Raw genomic sequence first — 23,370 nt, 5'->3', positions numbered from 1 at the left:
ACTCAAGTGACATCACTTAAGGCAATTTATCAGATTTCACACAGCACCCTCTGGAGACACAAAAGGCTTAATACTACATATATTTCACATATGCAGTAGAACTCCCAAACACTTGTAAACACTCTGTTGTGTAAAATAAATTTGTGACAATTACTACTGAATGGTGGTTCATGGACAAATCTGACCACACCTTATACTGTATATGTTCTTATACATCTGAGTTGCACCAGGAAAAAAAACTGGTTTCTTGTGAAATCTGGTCTTATTTCAGAGAAACATGATAACACCTGTCTGTGCCAAGATATCACAATGGATTAATCTGGCTGAACATGTCCTGATGTAGATATGCATGTTTCCCAGAATGTCAAATTATTATTTTAAAATCAAAACAAGGTTAATCATACCATATAAAGTTATACAACAAATCAATCAAATGACAAATGATGTGTTACTTAAGGTGCAATTTAATTTGACTACTTTTCCTTATGAATGCAATCAGTAGCCAGTTCTTTGAAACAAAATGGAGTCCATGCTAATGAGTTTCTCTCAGATAAACCAAAAGCTGTGAAAAGGAAGTCTCTCTCACATTACTGTAATACATTATTTGCATCAGCTATGTTTTAATTGATTTTCCATCATATGTTTGTCACACATTTGGTTGTTCATCTCATTCTCTTAAATGTTCAATCTTATTTGTTTCTGTTTCATTTTTCTTCCCTTTTTAAAAGAATGTTTATCTCTTATAGTTACAGTATTGTGCAGATTCAACTTAAACAGTATCAACACTGAAAGTAGATGCAACAGGGAGATTTGTGGTTAGAAAAGCTGTGACATCCCTGGGGGATTGTTAGCCAGCTTCAGGCTGTTATAAAGCCCGTCAGTCAACCCGCCACTTTGATTATTTTCAGTTTAACTATATGATATTATCGAGATAAGCAGTATGCACTGGGAGAAATGTAAGTACAATACATCATTTGTTGTTTTATTTACATGAAGTTAAAAAGCCTTGCATGGAGATTACCTTGCATTATTTTATATATACAGTTCATATTTTAATTGTTTCAATGATTAAATCTGCTTCTATTTTAGTAAAGGTGGTAATATAAAGAGCAGCAGAAGGTTTTCAAACTTTAAATCAGCGGAGATGTGAATCATCCAAAAAGGGTTTGACTTTAATATTTGGATAAGGTTAAACCTAATCTTTTGTACAATTTGTGTACGAAGCATCATCTCGTTGCTCACAGGAAGTAGACACAATAACATGAACACAATATAATGTGATTCAGTACAATCGCCCTGCATCGCTACCTCTGTCAGAGCTTTAATGTTCATTTTTAATACTGTCGATCAAGAGTTGCTGTTGAGTGAAAAATAGTTTAATTTACAGTACCTAGCTCAACTTGTTTGAATTAAACTTTGAATTTTGGCTGTTGTGTTTCATTTGCTAATCAGTGTTTAGTTCTTGGTTGTCTCTATAACATGTAGTAAAATGTTCAGTACGGGAGTTTGGGGTTTTTTGGAACACTGCTAAAAAAAGGTAACAACAAAATGCGACAACTTTTCCTGATGTGAACAACTCTGTGTCAGGACCAGTATTGAAACTGTTTTGTCAGACTTTTTTGGAAAGAGGAAGGTGGTAATTGGGAGGTTGGCTCTGTGTTGCTATTGGGCTGTAATCTTGATATGCAAAATGGCAGCAGGCCTCCACCACAGTAAAATACTGCACAGCTGTGGAGCTTCCTCTTTTGCGTTGGTTGAGTCCCTGTGCATGTGCCATGTTGTTTGTTTGTCTGTGTGTACTCATGTGTGATTGCCTGAAACAGATGAAAGAGGACAGTATCTTCTGTTCAATTTAATCGAAATTCAGATGTTCATTCTTTTGCATTTATTTCATCATTGCATTTACGCGGGCTATTTCCCTGTGTTCTTTGGCACAGCTTCTTGCATCTTAGGTTTTCTGGATAAAAGACCTTATTAAAACCTTATGAACGACAGGGATACTTGACAGATAGAAAGTGAAAGATTATGATATTTTTCTACCTAAATATTTCCAGTTGTAGCTCTCAGTCTTGGTAATAGTTAATTTATATGTATTATCAAAAATCATCACAGGTCTCAATCCATTTTCTCAACCCAAGGCTCTACATGTGCAACCGGGATTAACACAATAGAGAGTTGCTTTTCAACATCTTCAATGAAATAGTTTAAATGACTTATAGAATACGTAACCACATTTAACAGACATCAGTACACTGTGCTGTTGCTGTTATAAATTACTTTGCGTGATAAGCACCACACCTCTGTTTGTAGCACACTCCTCAAACTCCTTCAGTCCTTTCCCATGAATCTTTACAAACCTTTTGTTGCTGTTGGCTGCGTGACAGCTGCTCACTTCCCGACCTCCTGCAACACTAAAGCTGCTTGTGTATCTCCACAATGACTCCAGCACGTCTGTACAGTAGTCCTACAGTTGGTCAGTGTTTGGTCTGATTCATGATAAGAAAAATTTGCTTCACACCATGTAATTACAAGTAAACTGAGACTTTGAAGGAATATCTTATAGACTTACAAATACTGTATTTACCGCACATATTTGAGTACATTTTTGGGAGTAAAACTGTATTTATTTGCACAAATGTAAGCTGCAAACATTAGCATGTCAGCTAACTAGCATTTCATTAGCTAACTATATTTTTTGAGGTTACAGTCTTGTTCATAATAGAACATCCAGTGTATTATGCTACTACAGATGCCAGTGTAACAGAGCTTAGCATAACGTTAGTGGCTCTATCAGCTCTTTATTGAACTTGAACAGCAACCCGAGCCAAACTTGTTATCTGAGTAAGCGTTATGTTCGCTAAACTCATTGGTCAGACCACATATTAAAAACCTTTTCTCTTGTAATCTTAAAAGAGGAATGTGCTGTTTGAAAATACAAACAATATAATATAAATTGAACCTCTCCTTGCTTGGAAGTAAGCAGCCAAATAGTCTGATCTTACATTTTTCTTTATCATACTGATAATTGAGGGACTAATAAACATACATACCAGAACAACTTTATTTCCATGTCTTCTACATGGATTATCAACTGCATTGTTTTGCCTGGAACATATAGTTTTAGCTTCATGTAGTTTCAGCCTCTCTTGTCTTTTAGCACAATATAATATCTGTAGTCAACAAATGCATATCTAAAATGATTTTAGAGAGGATATTCCTTTGAAAACAAGTCAACTGGGAATATTAAAAAGTCAACATGTGACTGAATTTTCAACTGACCCATGGAGCTAACATTAGCTTAATTAGCTTAATTAGCCAGAGCCAATTAAATCTGCTGGCAACAGTTGTCATTTCAGCTGGCTAATCAATCCAGATAAAAACAAGACTTCGGCTTTTTTTTCATCTCTGTCTGAAATCAAGGACTCGCTGTTTCAAACATGAAGAATTTGGATGTTAAATCTGTCACCATTATCATTTTAAAGGGGACATTATGTTTTTTGTGGTTTTATATACTGTTATAATGTTGTATGTCTATATTAAACATGGTCAAAGTTCCAAAACTTTAGGTGAACGTATGTAAAATGCTGCCTGCAAGTCAAAGGCCAGGGCTTCAACGCTCTGTAGAGTTACCTATGCTTCCACTTTGAACTGAGGTCAGATCATTCATCCATGCTCACAAATGGCCGTCTGTTCCGTAGCCTTTGTTGCTAAGGTTGTTCCACGGGCTGTTTGTGTTGTCCACTTGCATAGTGCATATCGGATTCAGGCTGAAACATGTGTGGATGTATTTGAGAAGTTGTATTTAAAGTAAAGAAATAGAACAAGAAGTGAAACCCTACTACTATTTGTTCATGTAGCCTCCGGAGCAGGCAGAAGTCTGCCAAGTGGCAGTTTCCAGGAGCTAACCAGTCAGAACAGAGTGGGCTCATTGGGAAGGGGTACTTAAAGAGACAGGAGCTAAAACCTCCTGTTTCAGTCAGAAGTTGAACTGAGGGGCTGCATAAAGGGCCAGTATAAGATAAATAAAGTGTTTTTTAAAACTGAAATACATAAAAAGATATTCCAATTGAGCCCCAGAATATGAATATAGACCTGGAAATGTACATGTTCTATCCTCTTTAAACTGTATGTGCCAGCTGTTTAGCAACAGTAACTTTGGGGGGTGGGACTCTTTCTTTCTGCTAATCATCATGGACTTGTCACTATTCTCTTTTTGTCTAGAACGGCCACTTAGCCTGTCTGACCTATAGAAAATCCATCAACCAAAATCAAATCAATCAGCTACTGATAGGAATCTGGAGGAGATACTGTCAGGACACCCTCAGCCTAACAGCAGAGGTTAAGTAGAGGACAGAAACAGCAGCAGTCTGGACCGCAGGTCTCCCTCTTCTGTCACTGGGAGTGATTTGAACAACAGTTACAGGTTAAAGGTCAGAGGAGCAGGCTGGTAACTGGAAGTAAATTCTGAGCAGGAAAGGTGAACGGGGGAGTGCTCCTTTTCTCAACAGCTACTTTGGTGAATCCTCCAGTTTCGGTTGAAGTTGATGAGATGATTATCTTCCACATGTACTCATCTACTGACACACACTTGAAAGTAGATTTTGGTAAAACAAACAAGAGACAAAGTAGTTTCTGTGCAATGGTAGAGCTGAAAAATTGCACAGCATGATTGCTTACTATACCTGAGGGAATTAATGACTTCAAACAGTATTTGTTCTTACCATTTCTTCAGGGAAGGATGTGTTTGTTAATGTTAAAATGTTAACTTCTTGATAAGCTGTAGATCCATTTGTCAGTTACCACACCAAGCCCAGTTATCTGTTGCCAGTTCCACTACAGTGACTGTGGACTGACTCACTGTGGGGGCATGATGAATGTGATATTAGTTGTACAATGTAGAATGCAACAAAACAGCAATAATGGTGATCATTGTGAGAACTGGGCATGGATTTTTTTGGTTACTTGGGACTGAGAGACAAATTAACTCTGACATATTGCCTCTGTGAACATGCCAATGTGATTTCATTAGAATGACTCAAATGTACACCAGTATCGGCTCACACCAACACCACCCCCACAAGCCCTCTGCAACAACCATTGCTGCAACAATTTGAATCAAACTTTTTGTGAAAATTGTTAAATCACACATGATATGATCACCACAGGATGTTGCCAAATTTACAAAAAGAACAGTCTCTTGGATCGATGTATCAAGTTTGGTGTTTCAGTTCCTGTTGGCAGATATTTCCTTCATAGTTTCATAGTTCTGTTAAACTATTGAACTTTTGACCTTTGATTATTATATAATCATGTCACTGAAAGACTTATGAGTGTGTGTCTGTGTTTGTGGCATCAAGGCAGTTTTCATTTGAACTATCGAGTGACAATCAACAGGAACTGCTCTCACACCACTGCAAATTATGATCTGCAGCAACAACAGTGGTGTATTGTTAACAGGACTTGTGTGTAACATACTGCACATACAGTAAGAAGCCTTTGGCAACAAGTGTGTAGACTCATTTACCCTTCTTCTAATCTAAGTTGTATTTCAGAGTGAAATATCTTGAAAACTATCCATTAGATTGTTGCGAAATATGTTAAAGATATTCATGATTCCCAGATAACGTTTCCTAATGATTTTGTCGACCCCCCAACTTTCCATCTACTATCAGGTCAAAATATTAATTTGCCCTATACTTACTGATGACTAATAACTAAATACCTGTAACATGACAGCATGACATCCTTATCCACCCTAGTTTTACTTGGTGTTTGATGCCATTTAGCAAATTTAGCATATGAATGGGCTACCCTGCTAAAAGTCAGCATGTTAGCATTATCACTGTGAGCATGTTAGCATGCTGATGTTAGCATTCAGCTCAAATCATCGCTGTCCCAAAGTACAGCCTTACAGAGCTGTTAGCATGGCTGTGGACTCTTAGTCTTGTTGTACTAACTGGGATATATTAATGAGACCAAAGACAACAGTTTGATGCTTAAACTAGACCTATAAGAAATGAAAGTTGCAAAATACAGTCACAAACAAATTATAAGAGGTTGTTAGAGGTGACAGTGGCTGTCTCACCAGATCTCAAAAAAGATGTGATTGGATAACAAATCAGCTCAAACATTTCACTATTATGGAAAAAACTATGTCTCAATTATTGTGTTATTGATAATTCATTCATGCATTGTACACATCAATAATTGTTGTGCATCTGGCAAAACTGAACAAATGAACATGACATATGTAGGACTGATGGGGTGAGTCTATGTCTCAGTATCAGTGTAGATGACATGCCTGCATATGGGAATGCAAAAAAATGAAAGTAGAGTTAAGTGGAAGGGGGAAGGTGAAAGTCAGAGTGATGAAGACATATGGTGCAGATCACTTTTCTTGGTGTTTGCACTCACTGTTTGAGCCTTTCTCAGGTGACTACACAATTTTGAAAAATGCTTATAGTTGAGTCACTCAGCCGTAGACAGGAAGATTGGGGGAGATCGGACCAATTCCTGTCCTAACCAGATCAAATTCTATCCATTTACTACAGACTACTGCACTCTGCTATCAAATGTGATCTGACTGATGGATAGAATGGTTAGAACCAAAAATATGTCCCCTGTGTAATCAAATAAAACTGATCAAATAGTGAGCTGTAGCCTTATGGTCTATGAAGTTCCAGTGTTGTTTGCACAGTACACATATAGATCACCCTCCATCTGCAGAGAGCCCGCGCTGCTGCAGTGCTACAGGGAAAATGCCATTACTTTCAACGACTTTGTAGCCTGCGGCTGTACTGACCGATGTCATTATCTGCAGTGTCACATGTACTTAACTGTTACTTTGAGTTTATTCAAAAGAGGCCCTCTGTCAGATCCGATTTCTTCTCATGCTTATACTTGCAGGAAGTCACTGGTTGTAAACATTTGGACGTACTGAGAGACCATCTAGCCTGAAATTTTTTGTCAGCCTGGCTCCAGAGGACACTCTCACCCATCAGTCAAATATTCAAATGAATAGACGTGTATAAGCACAGAAAATCTTTATAATGGTGTTGTTAGCTGTTACCTCTTAGGATTGGTTTAACTCAACCAATGTGTTTCAAATCAACAGCAACCACAGCATGTAGGTTAAACTGCTATTTGCAAAAAAATCAAAGACATATGAACTTGAACACATTGTTGTAGGTGTGAAACAACACACACACATCCTATATATATGATGTGTATATATATATATATATATATATATATTTAGAAGTCTCATAGTTATCCATAATCATTCTACCTGTCTTGCACACAAGTGATAAAATGGATGGCGTGTGTGGTTGTAGTTGTGGCGTGATTACTGCAGTCTGTATTGTTTTCTATCTAAGCAGAGTAGAAATAATGTTAATAAAAAGAATCTAAACATCTGAAAAAAATTACTCTTACTGTTGTAAATATAACTTTGTGTATTTAATTAGTTTAATACTTTGCAGAATTGCCTGAAATATTAACTCAATACTTTGATTTTCACTAATACTTCAATACTAAATCTATTACTCCACTGTGATAGACTTGAGTAGCTATTTGCAGTATTTTGGACAAATTTTAGATGTCCAATGAATATATTTGCAAAATAGCCTCCACACCGCCAGTTAGTATTTAAGTCCTCCTATTTAACATTCATAAGCAGTATATAAAAGTTATAAATGGTTAATAACACTATGATGTAGTTATAAGCAGATATAGCAACTATAACTCCACCCATAAGTGGAGGTTGATGTATAAACAGGATAGGATAGGTGTTTAAAAGAATACAGTAGTAGTCCATATAGCAATACTATATGTCTAACTATCTATGATGAAGGATGTGAGATACTTGCAACTTTTGTCACATCCTATAATAGAAATACATATGTACATAAAATATATTTGATGGGTTTATTCTTGTACTGGTGTTACTGTCAGTTTCAGTGTTCACAGTCTGAACAAATACATCTCAGTGAGGCTATAGGCTGCCTCTGTACATAAACTCTGTGAACTCATCATGTCCATCACAGCGACTGCGTCTAGATAGTTGTAGGGAAATCAAGTTGTGTGTATCCATCTCTCTCTGTTTCTCTGTGTGTCTCTAGCGCCATCATCATCCCTGGCCAGGTCTAGGCCATACCAAGGCGTTCGAGTCAGAGACCCGGTCAAAGAGCTGCTGAGGAGGAAGAGAAGTCTGGAGCCACACAGCACCAAGACAGTGCCCCCTCCCGCGGTGAGGACACCATGACAACACAACACATGACATTAACATGATTTTACATGATGCATTTTGATGATGAATTCATTTCACGATCAGTTGCACATTATTACTTTTACTCCAGGTTTGTGACATTTAAAATGAGGTGTACATTAAATTAAATAAATGATATATTGCCAAGATTCTGGATTCCTCAGCTACAATTACATACAGTACTGACAAATTTGATATATTTTATATCCCCACCCTTCCTTTCAAAGAAAATCATTTTCCAAACAGTCATGCAGGTACTGGAACCGCATGGTTCCCTGTCCCTTTATCACGACATCATTACTCATTAAACAAATAATCACCACAGGATTTACTGCGGGAGCAGTTATGGAGCAATGATTGCTCAAGCTCATGTGCTGTCGGACTAATCAAACATTTCAGACCTGTGCTTTGTGAGATCTTCAGTAGCTACTCTGTCAAGTGACTCAATTCTAATAGCAGATACTCAAATACAAAATTATACTCAAAAATATAGAGCTTCTAAAATAAAAAAAATAAAATAAATAAAATTGAACAATTGAGCAGAATCACTTTTATATGTATTTGTCTCAAAAACAAAACAGGGCTGTGACAGTCACAGTGGGTCTTTAACTGAACTCAAGTTCATTAACTTTTTGGGGGTGTTGTCATAGATTCTGTGGTGAACACAGACTTTTTTCCCAATATTTTCTTTAAAGTTCTCCTGAATAATGCCTTAATAACCTGTTGCATTTCTAAGAATGCTTTCTAGCGCTCTGATAATATATATTACCATTATTCTCCAGGCTGACAGTTTTCACTCATCAGAACTGTCAAGAAAATAAGTAGAGTGAAAGATCTTTACGCCTTCTGCTGAGATCAAAAGAAATGTACATACTGAACCTCCTGATGCATGTTGTTGGTTGTAAAAGTGAACTCTATGGGGCAGATGCTGGAACATGACACATTAAGATCAAAATTTCTTTCTTTTTTGGGAATAACTGGAATATTTTTCACCAAATTACAGATGGCATTCACAAGAGCTGAAAGGAAGGGCCCCTGTGGGGCCTTTAGGATGTGAGCAGTCAGGACCCAGAGACTATCCCAGAGCGCAGGGGGGATTTTGTCCTTATATAATCCAGGTGTTTTTCCATGACAGTTACAGCCATTCCCTGCATGGCTCCAGGGCTGGGCACACAGCCCTATGCAAAATAACTCGCAGCCTTGCCAAAGAGCCCTCCCACTTGCTATTTATTACACCTACTAGACCTGGAGAAGACAGACAGTGCACACAAACACAAACACACACACATAACATACACACGCAATCCATGACCCCCCCCTCAAAAAACCCCCACACTCTTTGAACCATAATCTGATACTAGGTGTATTTGTATGTTATCTCCTAGTTAGTTGCAAAATGTAATTGATAATACTCATCTTTCACTCAGAGAGCATTTCTTTGGAACATGAAAATAGCTTTTGAAACTTGTTGGATATCATCCAGAGGTTCTTGAACCTCGGTTTTCTCCATTTATTATGAGGAGAATTCATTTTTTTACTTTTATCTTTGAGGGAGCCTCTTTAAGTTAAAATATCCAGTTTTGGAAATTAATCCAAAATTTGTAATCACTGTTATACTGTGTTCATGTGAATCAAACCATATTGAAGGAATAGCTCAACATTTTGGGAAGTATTTGCTTTCCTGCTGAGAGTTAGATGGGAGGATGAATACTGCTCTCATGTCTGTACACTACAAAAACAAACACATAAAAAAAACCTACAAACATGTACAAAAAACCCCCCAATATGTAAAAACTAGTTGTTTGCTGGAACTATTTCTTGGCCAGCTGCAGTGGCTTCCTGGAATCTCCACTGGTTGCCTGACAAGAGTCTAGGGAGTCACTGGCCCGGCCAACAAATAGTTCCAGCTCAAAGGAACACTGTAACTTGCCTTGATACACTTTGGTTTGTGCACAGATTAAATAAACTAGATATAACGTGTTAATTATTCAGCTTTTGAGGTGTATATTTAGGTGTATATATTTGTTTTTATCTCTGGACAAAGCCAGGTTAGCAGTTTCCCCTTGCTTCCAGTCTTTATGCTAAGCTAAGCTAACCTGTTGTTGGCTGTAGTTTCATATTCAGAGTACAGACATAAGAGTAGTATTGATTTTCTCTTCTAACTCCAAGCAAGAAAGCGTATGTATTTCCCAACTTCCTCTTTTAAAACAAACAAAAAGCAATCAACATCAAGATATTATGCACAATAACATTAGCTATAGCTATTAAAGGGTTTGTTCACCCAAAGTGTCAGTAGTGGTATTATACCATGCAGGTAGTTTTGGTTTGAACTACGGCTTACTTACAAAAACCCACAGAGCTCATTGCGAGTTTTCACTGGAACTACCTTCTATGAAGAAAATAGTCCATATGAATGCAGTTGATAGGGAGATCTGTAGGTTATTGAGAGTAATGGGGACACAAACTGTTTTAAAAATTTTTAAACATCATTTTCCTATACTGTGAGGTCCTTCACCTTTATTGCATTGGAGTGAAGGCTAAAATCTCTCAGATATTTAAAAACCTGTGCATATTGACCCAAAATATGAATGTAGGTGAATAGGCCCTTAAATGAAGAGTTTCTCAGTTTAATTCAATGGGGAGGTCTTATATTTTTCAAATTAGCATGGCGCTATGTGAAGGGAGGTGAGCTGACATTGTATAAGGGAATTATTGTTCAAGCAGAGAGCTTTGGTTTGAGATTCTAGTGTTTGTTAATCTGTGTTCTTAAAAGCACACTCAGTTTACAGTTAAACACACCCAGTCAGCATTTACCTTACCTCTGTTGGTATTAGGCTTATTGGTGTTGTAAGAGCTGAGCCATTCCTCAGCCTCCAGCAGGAAAACCATATCTGTGGAGGGAAAATTGGTTGTTTATTTTCAAGAAAGATTTTCTGATCATTCATGCAACAGCAACAGTTTCTGTCAAAAGTGCCAGAGTTTTATTTTTTCAGATGAGGCCTATCACTCTCAACACTTGAGTAAAATGAAATTAGAGGAGCTCAGTAATCTTTCTCATCTTTAGTATAATTATCGAAGGCTGTAACTTTCCCCCCTCTGTCAAAGCCCTGACACAAGTCAGCTCCTCTGCAGTCCTTCAGGCATCTGACAGCACATGCCCCGCTGCCTCTGAACATGCCCCATTGACTGACTGCAGGCAGCAGGATGCAGTCTTTCACAGCTGCTTGTGTCAAGCAGTACCCAAACACTGACATAAGCTGTCACTACTACTTTTTACTCTCTTCACACTACAGATTATGTACTGTGCTGCAGCTTATTACACACTCAACCGTATAGGGCCCATACTGTACAGAGCTAATGTATTTTTTCAAATATGCATACAGATGTCTTTCACGAGAGATTATACACTAGTTCTGCATGATGGACATCTGGGTGTGTACATTCAACACAGAGAAAAGAAACACAGGTAGCAGAGGAAGAGACGACTGAGCAGAGTCATTGAAGTTTATTTATCATTCTAGGTATAAGAAGACAGGATGTAAAAACTCACAGCATAGGCCTATGTTTTATGTTTTCAGCAACTACTGTCACAACACAACTGGATTACAAATGAACATAAGTTGCAAAATGTGAATCACATGCTTATATATTAATCGTTTGCATTGTACAGCACTTTGTAACTATGGTTTTGAAAGGTGCTTTATAAATAAAGTTTACTTACTTTACTTATAAAGTTGAACAATCAGGTGCATTCAATAGAGGGAAAAAAAGTTCAAATGAGTTCATTGATTTAATCTGTCTACAGATGAGACTAAAGGTGCTGGCATGTGTGTTGTGTGATGCAGCGGCTCAGAGCCCAAGACAAACATCCCTTGTGGGACAATAAAGCATATCTTATCTTATCTGTCAGACAGTGAACAGTTGCCACGGTTGCCTAGCTAATTCGCACTTAACACAAAGTACAGCTGAGGCTGATGATAATGTCATGAGTTTTGCAGGTATTTGGTCATAATCTAAAGTATTGGGACAAAATAAAAGTTTGACACAATGATGGGACTAGATGAAAAGTCACAAGATCAATGTTATTACATTTCATCCTCTTGGGACCACGAATTTCTGTTGTAAATTTCACGACAATCCATCCAATAGATGTCAATATATGGCTAGATAAGATAAGCTATGAATATCAACCTCATGGTGGCGTTAGAGGAAAAGTCAGGGGATCATCATCATCAGTAGGATTCATTATTCAAGGACCATGAAAGCTTCATAGCCATGTAATAGCTATTGAGATATTTCAGTCTGTACCAAAGTAATGAATCAACCTGGTCTCTTCAATCTGCATACAAGTAAAACAACTTTACACTTTCAAATTCCTTGCAGTGCATAAGCCAAAGTCCAATTTTGCATGCAGGTGATACACCAGTCCTTCCCTTTAACTTCTGTGGACAAAACAGCTGCCATTCCTTTTATTCTTGGTGGAAAATGAAATATTTTAAAATTGTTTCGACATTAAAATGTGTTTTGATAATATTTTTAGTGAGAAAAGTGCATTTTTTGTTTTTTTGTAGGCTTTCTATCATTGCTATGGTGGTTGCTATAGACGCTGCTGTCGCTGAAACCATGTAGTTGCATATTGTGTAGTTATCTGAGCTGTTATGTTATTTCTGTTATTTTATCTAACTGTTTGATGATGTTTTCTCAATATAAAAATGTAGATTTTTGGGCGCCACAGGGATAATGTATTTCTTCTTTGCATTTATGACAGACTGCATCAGTCTGATGGGTGGACCAGAGGACCTGCTGTTGGGAAGTTGTTCATTTTCCTCACTGTCAATTTTAATGATATCCTCAACATTTCTCAACACAAAAATATCAAAGTGTCCTTGATATCTAAGAATACGATGGATTAATGTCAAGGCTGTTAGTTTTAATTATTTCACCTTTGATTCTGAGAAATCAAGTTTTTTTTGTCAGCTTTTTATAGCCAAAGTGGCTATATTACCCAGGAGCCTCATCGACCGTTACTATGGAGACAAAGACAGTCCACTTTGCATTACTTTACACACACACACACACACAATGTTGGCTGAACATTTTGAATCATGAGAAACATCTTTACTTTTTCTTAACAATGGATCATCTAGATGCAGCGTAATTACTAGTTGAGCTGTACTAGATATTTGATATATTCAGTAGATATATCTTTTTACAACCCACCCTGCTTTGCAAACCGGAAGAACTACAACTGTGGTGCTGATTTGTATCAAGCTGCATGGCGTGGCTCTAGGGAATTGTATTTTTCCTAGAATTGGAGGTTGTATATACTGAATTGAAAGTACACTGAGAAGTTTAAGGGGATGGTAAACACATTAGTGTAATCAGATTTTAAATATCTAATTGTTAGATGGGTGAAAATTAATTTTAACCATATTTTACCTATATCTAATAGTGAACCCAGTTGTTGATTATACTCACATGATAGCTAAGGTCAAGAGCTCTCTATAACTGTTGGTCTCATGTCTTTGGCCTGTTTTGTTGCTGAATTATAAGCCCTCAAACATGCACTAAGGTCAAGGTTCAAAGGTCAGTATTTCAAAGCAGGAGCTATGTAGAATCTTCATACTGACATATGCTACTCTGCAGGTTGAGACCTTTCCAATGATGTATTTGGTTTAGCTCCACAATAAAGTTTTAATTTTCTCATTTCATGGACACAAACCATCCCAGGCCTAGTTTCAGAGAAAACTTTGAAGGACCAAGATATAAAACAAACCTTTTTGTTTGTTTTTTTCTTTTTTAGTGGAAATAATGACCAAAATGAGTCACCTTCAGAGATTATAATACTGCTGATAATCTAGGGTCAGGGTGAGCGCTGAAAAGACCTCTTCTCATTCCCAGGTCGTCAAATACCAAGGCATGCAGAAGCAACTATTTACATAACCCTGGAGATTTTTTGTATCTTTTTTTTGTATATTTATTTTTAGGATTTTATGTCAACATGACATAATCCCTTTAATCAGGATCTATTTTATTAGTCAATGCAAGCATACAAAGAATGTGTCTTGGTGTTTGCTCCCAAAAAACACAACACAGGAAAAAAAAATAGACAAAAGTAAATTTAAATCAATGATAATGAAATAATATCAGTAATATTAAAATGAAATTGAATTTTTAAAATATATTTACATAATAGAATAGTAATAGTTTTGAAAGAGGATATAAAACTTGAAATTAAATATTGACTGCACAAAGGAAATGTGGGCTGTGCTATGGACAAAGAAATGAAGTGTATGAAATATATGAAGGTGACAAGAGTAACAATTAAATGTGAAATTTGCATAAATAATTAAATAATGTAACAGTGGAGGTTGAATGTAATGCACATTCTAAAGTCCACTTTGATGAAATATATGTAAGTGACAAATGCAGGGATTAAATGAGGGATGTGAAATATAAAGTCTAGTTTGATAACCTCGTCTTCATCCTGTTTATATGGCCATATAACATTAACCTATTGTATTGTTGAGTTATCAAGGACACTTTCGTGTTTTTGTTTTGAGAAATGTTAAAGATATCATTAAAAGAAAACCTTAACACAAGTACAGTGAGGAAAATACTTCCAGGCGGGTTCTCTGGTCAGCCAATCGCAAAGCTTCAAATTCTGGATTTCAAATTCAGTTCATCCCTGAGCCACTCTAAAATCTATGTTTTTTATTGAAAGAGCATCATCAAACAGTTACATAAAACAACACAAATAATATAACAGCTCAGATAACTACGCAACATGCAACTACGTGGTTTCAGCAACAGCAGCATCCATAGCAACCACCATAGCAACAATAGAAAGCCTGAAACAAACTATACATTATACACACTCACTGCATGAAGATTATAAAAATAAAATGCACATTTCTCACCAGAGATGCTATCAAAATGTATTTTAATGCCAAAACAATTTTAAAATATTGCATTTTCCACTGAGAATAGAGGGAATGGCAGCCATTTTTTTCTTTTTTTGAGCAGAAACAGAAACTTGACAGTCACTTGACATGGACGCAGGCCAACGTAGCTATTACACATTTTGAAGTGAAACTGGGGACACATCAGCTCTCCAAGAAGTTATTGGTGTGTATCACCTGCATGCAAAATTGGACTTTGGTGTATGCACTGCAAGGAATTTGAAAGTGTAAAGTTGTTTTATATGTATGCAGAATGAAGAAACCAGGTTGAATGGCTAAAAACAGTTTTGGATAATGCTGACATATTTATAGTCCCTGTTAAATTAAGCTCTCTTTAGGTTAGCTCGTTTTTTTGAGGTAATATGTCTGTATATATTGCGGCCTGGTAGCCAACACTGTTCAGAACAGCACAAGGTCAAGGTTTAGAATCACTAAAAGATCATACCATCAACTGGAGAATCTAAAACATCAATGCTAAACATTGGTTTTTGATGTCACTCACAGTTTATCTAGAGCCATAATTTGGGACAATTTACACATTCATCAATCATATATAAATAATTTAATTGTAGAAAAGGTAGACATACAGAATTCTGCAACACTGATCTCCTCAATAAACCACAATGCACTGCAGCCACAACCACCATCTTTACGAATCTGTCAACTACTTTTGTCATTTTAATAAACAGGCTTGACTCTCTTTGCCATTGTTCTGAAGCTTTATTACAATATGGCTATTTTAACCTCCACCTTTAAGTATGTCTTCATACTGTGGATTGTGGCTGCTGAGAGGCATTGTGGGATATGTAGGACATTATGAGGCGGATTTAGTGAAAGTGGATTTAATAGAAACGCAGAGCAAGATTAACAAGAAAAGGATACAAGTAATTACAAATGACACCTATAATACGATAAAAAAAATAAACTTAAGGTCCACATACTTGGTTTTTCAGGGCTTTCAACTACATCTTAGGGTCGTCCTCATCTGATGGAATTTGCTTAGTTGTCTTAGTTGACCTATGTGGGTTAAAACTAAAGATTTTTTTGTCAAACTACTGTTTCCAGGATTAAGGGTGAACTTTCAATCCCTGGTGTTCATCTGAATTGACAAAATAAAGATATATAATACAGTAGGTTGAGAGGTTTTGAGAGTTAAATCTTTCTTTAACCTTTTTTTAAATCTCTTAAATCTCTTTAAAGCTATCGTAGAAATACTCACTTTACTTGAGGTCAACAGGTCTTTGTATGCTCTAACAATTGTTCATAGTCCTACTAATCTACTACCATCCCTGAGTGCAGCTGGACTCCACCCTCTCTCCACACCTGTACTGGTGTAACACAAGTGTGCCCATTGTGCCTTCGGGGGATATAATATCCATTTACGCAATCGGATCAATTATTAAGTTGCAGCCTGAGCTTTTTCAGTAAACTAGTAAACCGTGGAAGACATTTATCCATTGTTTTCTGCCTTGATAAGATCTAAGGCCTAATCTTTTAGCTCACTGATATGTAAATAAGAGTATCCATGTCCAATGAGAAACATAAATGTAGGTCCATGAAATGACACATACAGTACACCAGTAAGTAACCAACCAACGCATAAGTTAGACAGTTAGAGGTTAACCACTTCTGTCCCAGTTGAAGACAGAATTACAAACTTTAACTGGAAATAACTTCAGATGCTGTAATTTTGTTGTATCACCAGTCAATTTATCTCACTTTATTGAACATTTAAAAGTTTTTATGTGTTAAAAATCTCACAACATTCAGCTTTGATTACATCTGACTCAACATCAAGAGACAAATTCTTCATGTCCACACCTGCATGTGAATACACAAACAATATAACAAATTCTGGCTTGTATGTGTAACACACATAAACACACACTTGCACGCTTTAATTATGATCCAGACTCAGCTGCTGTTCACACCTGGCCTTGATCTGTACCAGTGTAAATACTTCATATTTATATATCAACATGACAGAGCAGTCCAAAGATTCTACTGCAATTTGTTGACATGTTCAGCTCACTTTCTTCACTGATGTAATCTGTTCTTTTTTCAGGATGTGGCCACACACAACAACCAGTCATTGTACACGCAAGGTACTTGTTCATTCTTATGCCTTTTAGTCAAACAGCTGCATCTGAGCGTTACCAGACACATTTACCAAACTGATTTCTGTAAGTTAAGCATGCATCCCTGCCTGTTTTCAATACTCACATTCAAACTTCTCTGTGCATTCAGGCATCTTTGGCTCTGATGTTGCCAGCAGTTCCCCAGCTGACTCATTGGTTGCAGTCAGTGATGGAGGGTTGCAGTGTGCAGGATGGAAAGCTGCACCGCCTGCCACCAGCACAGGGCTTCAGCCTGCTGTATCACACTGGTCTTCATCTGACTACAACCAGCAGGACACCTCAGCTCAGACTCTGGCCTACCCAGCCGCCCCCACCCTGACCGCTGATGTGTATATGCAGACTCTGTGCCCCAGCTACACCATGCTGACTTACACACACACGCCACTGCTCACTAACTTCGGGGTGAGTAGGAGACGACTTCATGAGTGAACAAAAGTATGTTTTAACTTATTTAGCGTGTAAAAAAACTACACTGGTCAAATCTCAAAATGGGGCTGAAAAAAACCCCAGAAATCATCCATAAGCATCCATAATTCATTTAAGTTCCCCTATTTATCATTTATAAGCAGTATATGAACAATTAATAAATGGTTTATAACACACTATAATGTATTTATAATCAATATTGAATACAGATATAAGGACATTTTTTGGTGTTTATTGGTATTTGTCAACAATTATAACTTCTCCTAAGAAGATATATTTTACATTATCAAAATTATTTTATATTATATTAAGTGTATTTTACTATATTGTCATTCATTATCGGTTTATATAGCAGCCTCCACTTATGGGTGCCCACAGCAGGAGTTAAAGTTGTTGACAAATACTTACAATTACATTATGGTGTGTTATAAACCATTAATTAACTGTTAATATACTGCTTACAATTGCTTATTAGGGGACCTAGAGTATCCACCTAAAATATAGTTTCTTTTTTTACAGACTTTTTTTTGGCATTTTGCCTTTATTTAATAGTTGAAGGTGCAGAGAGATAGGAAATATGAGTAGAGAGAAAAATTTAGTACCTAGCTTTTTAGTTTCACAGAAAACAGCAGCTGAAATCACTGCAGTTACACAGAATTACAAAGACAAGTCTTCATTACAAAAAAAGTACCGAAATGTTTGCAAAAATCTCCTCAGACCACTCCTGCTGCAACTATGACTGTTCCATAACTTGGAACTGTTTCACCAAAATATTCTACAATATAACAAGACACATTGCTTATACTTGAGATGTGATCATATCTCACCACACAAACTACACACAAAAGCAATGCATACAGCCAGATGTTGGAGATAAATAGTGAGTGAAAAGAAAATGTTTGGAACATACCAAGCATATTAAAACAGACAGCAGAAAAGTCTTTCTGATACATTTTCTACCATAAAAACCTGTCACTATTGTAGTACAGCTGGACTGACATGAATACCAACTGACAGTAGCTGCTGCTCTCTATGAAGGAGCAAACTACCAACTTTAAACAGCCACCTTTCAAACCTAAAGTGAGTAATAAAGAAAAAAAGCATGTTTGGGGTGAAATCCTAACTTTGTCAACCTTACTGATCTACTGGTGAGTCATTTAAAATGTATCTACAGAACTCTAGTAGAGATCCCAGGGTTTCCAAAGATATACAGCTATGAAATCATCTTGGTTTTGAATATTTTATGGAGTGAACATCATATAACTTCAGTGAAAGCTGATAAAGAATATATATGATATACGTTAACCCTCTATAACCTCAAGGATTTGATTGGTAGAGATTGTTGAAAGCAAGAGAGGCTAACTATTAATCATTATAAATCACCTTAATGATTTAGTGAACTTCTGATGACTGTATTGTTTTTAATATATATTTTGGTCATATTTGTTGTTCCAGACCATACCTGTGGCCCCAACACCATCCTCCCTCCCTCAGATGGAGCTCCCGGACTCAGGGCTGACCTACTTCCCCTGGGCCCAACCCCTTACCACCATATCCACCATGCCCAGCCCTGGGGTCCAGTTTGCCCAGGGCTCCACAACCCTGCCTGGATCACCTCTGGTCCACATGCCTTTGTCCATGTCTTTAACCACCATGATCCCTCAGCTGGAGGCCCAGGGTACGGATCCTCATCCCCAGATCCTGGACCTCCCGCAGCGTTCAGACCACCAGCTGAACCCTGAGACACAAGGCCAGACTCTGGATGAAGATCCAGTTGTAGAGCCGGAATCACCAAACCTACTGGATAAACTTCTGGAGGATCAAAAGGAAGATGGTGAAGAGGAGGGCAAGGACTCGTACAGCAGCTCGCTCTTCATTCCGCACGTCTGATATTGTTCATTTTGTTTGTAGAAGCAGTATTTTTTCTGTCCTAGGCCTTTTTGTCTTTCCCAGGGCCAACATTTTGTCTTGTTAAATACAGTAGATAAACTTTTTATTATAACTTGAGTCATCATGTTGGAAGTGAAGATGGACAGAACAAAGAGCAGAAAAACGAGTGGTCAGATGATCACTTTCACCCTCATGGCACACAACTATGGCAGTAGTACCGTAGGTCAAAGTTGAACCAGGAAGTTGATATTTAAATCGTGATGGAACACTTTGGGTAATAATTTACTGTTTGCCTTCATTTTTTTGATTGGCTAATGTTTTTTTTATTCTGGTCATCTGATATCTTTTTAGCTATGTCGTTTTGTTTTATGATTGCAGGAATTAATTAAATAAGTCCAACACAATCATAACTGATATGAATGATGGTCAAAGCTTAGCAAATAAACTGAAATTATTCAATAATGCTATTAGTTGCACTTTCCCTGTAGTGACAACTAAAATACCTTCTCCTACAAGTGTTATTTTTTTGTTTTTATGTATGAGATGTAGCGAAGAGAAAAGCCACTTAAAGTTAGCATGCCTGCTCTTTTATTTGCTAAATGCTGTTTAGAGGTATTTTATGCTCACATGATGCACTGTAACATAAATACTTGGAAATACTTTACTATGAATCATATCAAAGTGATGGGATGTGTGAATGTTTTAAGGCTGATTTTAATGTGTGTATAATATATTATTGCTTTTAAGATATTCATGATGACAGGTGGGGCCTTTTTGCAGCAAAATTTGCCATTAAAAACAAGATGATGTCGTCTCAGTAAAAAGGAGTTGTCAGAAACAGTTACACATTTAGCCTTGATGTCATTGATGCTGCCAGTTAACCAGAGCATGGGGAATTAGTATGTTTTCTTTTTTTCTGATTGATGATTTAAATCAAACTAGAACAGGAACTGGACTCATGCATGTTGGGGCAAGTTGATCAAGAAGGAACAAAGATTAAATAACAGAATAGGCACTGACTGCCAGTATCTGTCTCCACAATCCATGATATTGTACACAACATGGAGTTTTCAAATGGAATGGGGAGGTTTCGATAGCTAACAAAAATGTGATAAAGATGCGGGATTGCCGCTTTGCCCAATATTTCTTCACCTGAATGACAGTGGAAAAAGGGGGTGAAATGCCAAATATTACATTTCCATAAGAGATACACAGAGAATAATGTTATTACAGAGATATGATAGTGGTGTGATGGTGCAGGTGGTTACAGCAGGAATGTTGGGGAGAAGAACAGACAGTAATTCAGTGGATGCTAAAGATGAACTACTCTAGATAAAAAATAACATTTTAATGCCATCTGGAGCCACCAGTATGCTAAGCTTTAAATTTCAGTAAATGTTGCTGCTTAAATTAGCTTTTTATGTTGTTGCTCAAGCTGAAATTATACTTGTTAGTAAGAAATTTCTGATTTTCAAGGATCTTGTTTTTTATATTACAGCAGTGTTCATTCAACTGTCTTATGCTGTACTTAGGCTGAGGACTTTGCCATGGTGCTTGTGCTTGCTCTTGGCAGTAATGGCCTCTGAGTCTCAGGGGTTTTCCCCAAGGGGAAACTGACATCGTGAGAGGGGCAGCAATTCATCTGTCAGAGCCCACACCTGGAAACACCTGAGATCGTATCACAAGGGAGAAAACGTGCTGGCCCTGCGCATGTGATGGGAACATGTGAAAAAAAAGTTGTCTTTGGCTGTGATTCCTCATGCAGAACTAAAAATTGTGAAAATAACAAAACAAAAGCGACCAGTAGAGGTGGCACCTGAAGGAATCCGAGCAGGCAATACACAAGAAAGGAAAAAAAAGAGAAAGACAAAAGATAAAGAGAGATAAATCAGAATGACAGACATGTAAACTGTGAGGCATAAGTTGGGGTTTGTATGAATTCCAGGAGTTTCGCTGTTCATGGACAGTAAATGTGTGAAATTTAAACAATACGGAAAGATGTTGCTTTTTCATCAGCATGAATAAAACTATTCCACTGTCAAGATATTTGATGGAATTGGTTTTGGCAGAGAAGAGCATGCTGACGTTCAGTCCAGCTTCTCAAAGTGTCAGGAGATGTTCAACCCCAGTGTCATGGCAGTTTGTGAGGCATCAATAAATCAGATATATCTATTTTAGGAAACATCATATATCAGTATTACTGTACATAACTTTTACTCGTGTAAACCTCCCTCATCATCCATCTGCTCTCTTTGATTCTTGGCAAATGATTTATCTGGTGACTCAGTCAGTTAGCATGTGTTGTTAGAGTCCTTGTGCCAGTTTATCACAAAACTAAAGCTTCCTTGTAGATCAATGAAGGGGAAGTTGGTCCTCTGCTGAACTAACACTTTCAGCAGCTACGAGAAATATAAACAGTGTTGAAAGCTAGTGTCATGTGCGACACGCGGCTTATAATTGCCAGCATGTCGGACTCTCAGTTCAGTGTTTTCTTTCTCCTCCTCCTTTCAATGCATCAACCTAACAGTTTATTCTTTTGAAAGGCAGAATTAGGGTGGCAATGTCTGATGGGAGCCGCCCAAATTTTTCTGCTGCATGTGCTTAATCACAGAGAGTCCCTTCAAAGCGTGAAACATGCCTGTGCAGCACCTGTGATAGCATGGAGAGGCAGGACACATGGAGCTCTCACCAGGGCTTATTATGGAAAGGCTGAGCCTCAGGCTCCCACAAATCTGGCACCCCAAGGAGGCTAAGAATACACATTTCACAATTGGTCCAAATTAGATTCTTTTTATATTGGTTCTGCTGTCACACAGCAATTGTTGTTGTAACAAACTTGCACATTGGTACCACTTTCTAATATGTCATCTTTAATGTGTTTGTAAGCTGTAACTAATGGCTTTATTAATGTAGTACATTATTAACTAATACTTTATAGAGGTTATAAGACATTAATAAGAACAACTCCAAGTTGCCAGGTTGTTGGCCTTTCTGTTTGATAATAATGCAGTTATAAATGTTGGTAATCCATTCATTAATACTTATGGGTTTTTCTATTTCTAATAAGTTATAAAGGTTGGTAAGTCATTTATAAATGGTTTTAATTCATTAGGTCTGAATTTGTCAATGTTAATACATGGATTTTCATCCGGGTAAGTGGTTCAACACATTAAAAGAATTTCTTAAAAGAATAACTGATCTATAAATCAACAGTAAATTATTTATTCAACATAAATAAAACCATAAGTAAATGGTGATAAATGGTGTCTAAATGATGCCTTATTAGAAAGTGGTATAGCATTTTTGATTTGATTTTTGATTTTTGATTTTTGATTTCATGTGCCTCTGTAGTTTTTTCAAGGTTGATATATTAATAAATTTTACTGCTTGCATGAGCATTTCTTGGATGGCTGGATCCCAATCAAATACTTATTTTGCATTATTTAGCCTGAGTGTGTTCATTTTCAGTGCTGTGAGCTGTAGAGTTAAGAAAAACTCTCATCTCAGTGAGCTCACCTCCATCCAGTGAGCCTCACAGCACCAAATAGAATTCCCACATGCTTATGAAAAAAACAGGGGAGCCATCAACCAATCAGAGCTCCTTTACTGTTCTGTACCTCAGTTAAGTCTACAGTATGATGTGGCGCACTGGCTGCATGAAAGAGTGGATGAAACTGAGACTTGCATG

At 37.2% G+C, this 23,370-nt stretch overlaps 1 protein-coding gene across 1 annotated transcript; it reads left to right on the top strand.

Moving 5' to 3' along the window:
- The first annotated feature begins 873 nt into the window (after positions 1–873).
- LOC122984746 (POU domain class 2-associating factor 1) lies at positions 874–23,072 on the top strand. Its single transcript, XM_044355369.1, has 5 exons — positions 874–956; positions 8,121–8,248; positions 17,294–17,333; positions 17,476–17,768; positions 19,248–23,072. Exons 1-5 carry the CDS (start codon positions 941–943, stop codon positions 19,680–19,682), a joined length of 912 nt encoding a protein of 303 aa, XP_044211304.1. The 5' UTR covers positions 874–940; the 3' UTR covers positions 19,683–23,072.
- The last annotated feature ends 298 nt before the right edge of the window (positions 23,073–23,370 follow it).

The sequence above is a fragment of the Thunnus albacares genome, chromosome 6, assembly GCF_914725855.1.
Source record: "Thunnus albacares chromosome 6, fThuAlb1.1, whole genome shotgun sequence".
Lineage (NCBI taxonomy): Eukaryota > Metazoa > Chordata > Actinopteri > Scombriformes > Scombridae > Thunnus > Thunnus albacares.
This window is presented reverse-complemented; position numbering and strand designations above follow the sequence as displayed.

Coding starts and splice junctions, on each gene's coding strand:
- LOC122984746 (XM_044355369.1), top strand. Junction 8,249..17,293: donor AGACAGTGCCCCCTCCCGCG/GTGAGGACACCA, acceptor TTCTTTTTTCAG/GATGTGGCCACACACAACAA. Junction 17,769..19,247: donor CACTGCTCACTAACTTCGGG/GTGAGTAGGAGA, acceptor TTGTTGTTCCAG/ACCATACCTGTGGCCCCAAC.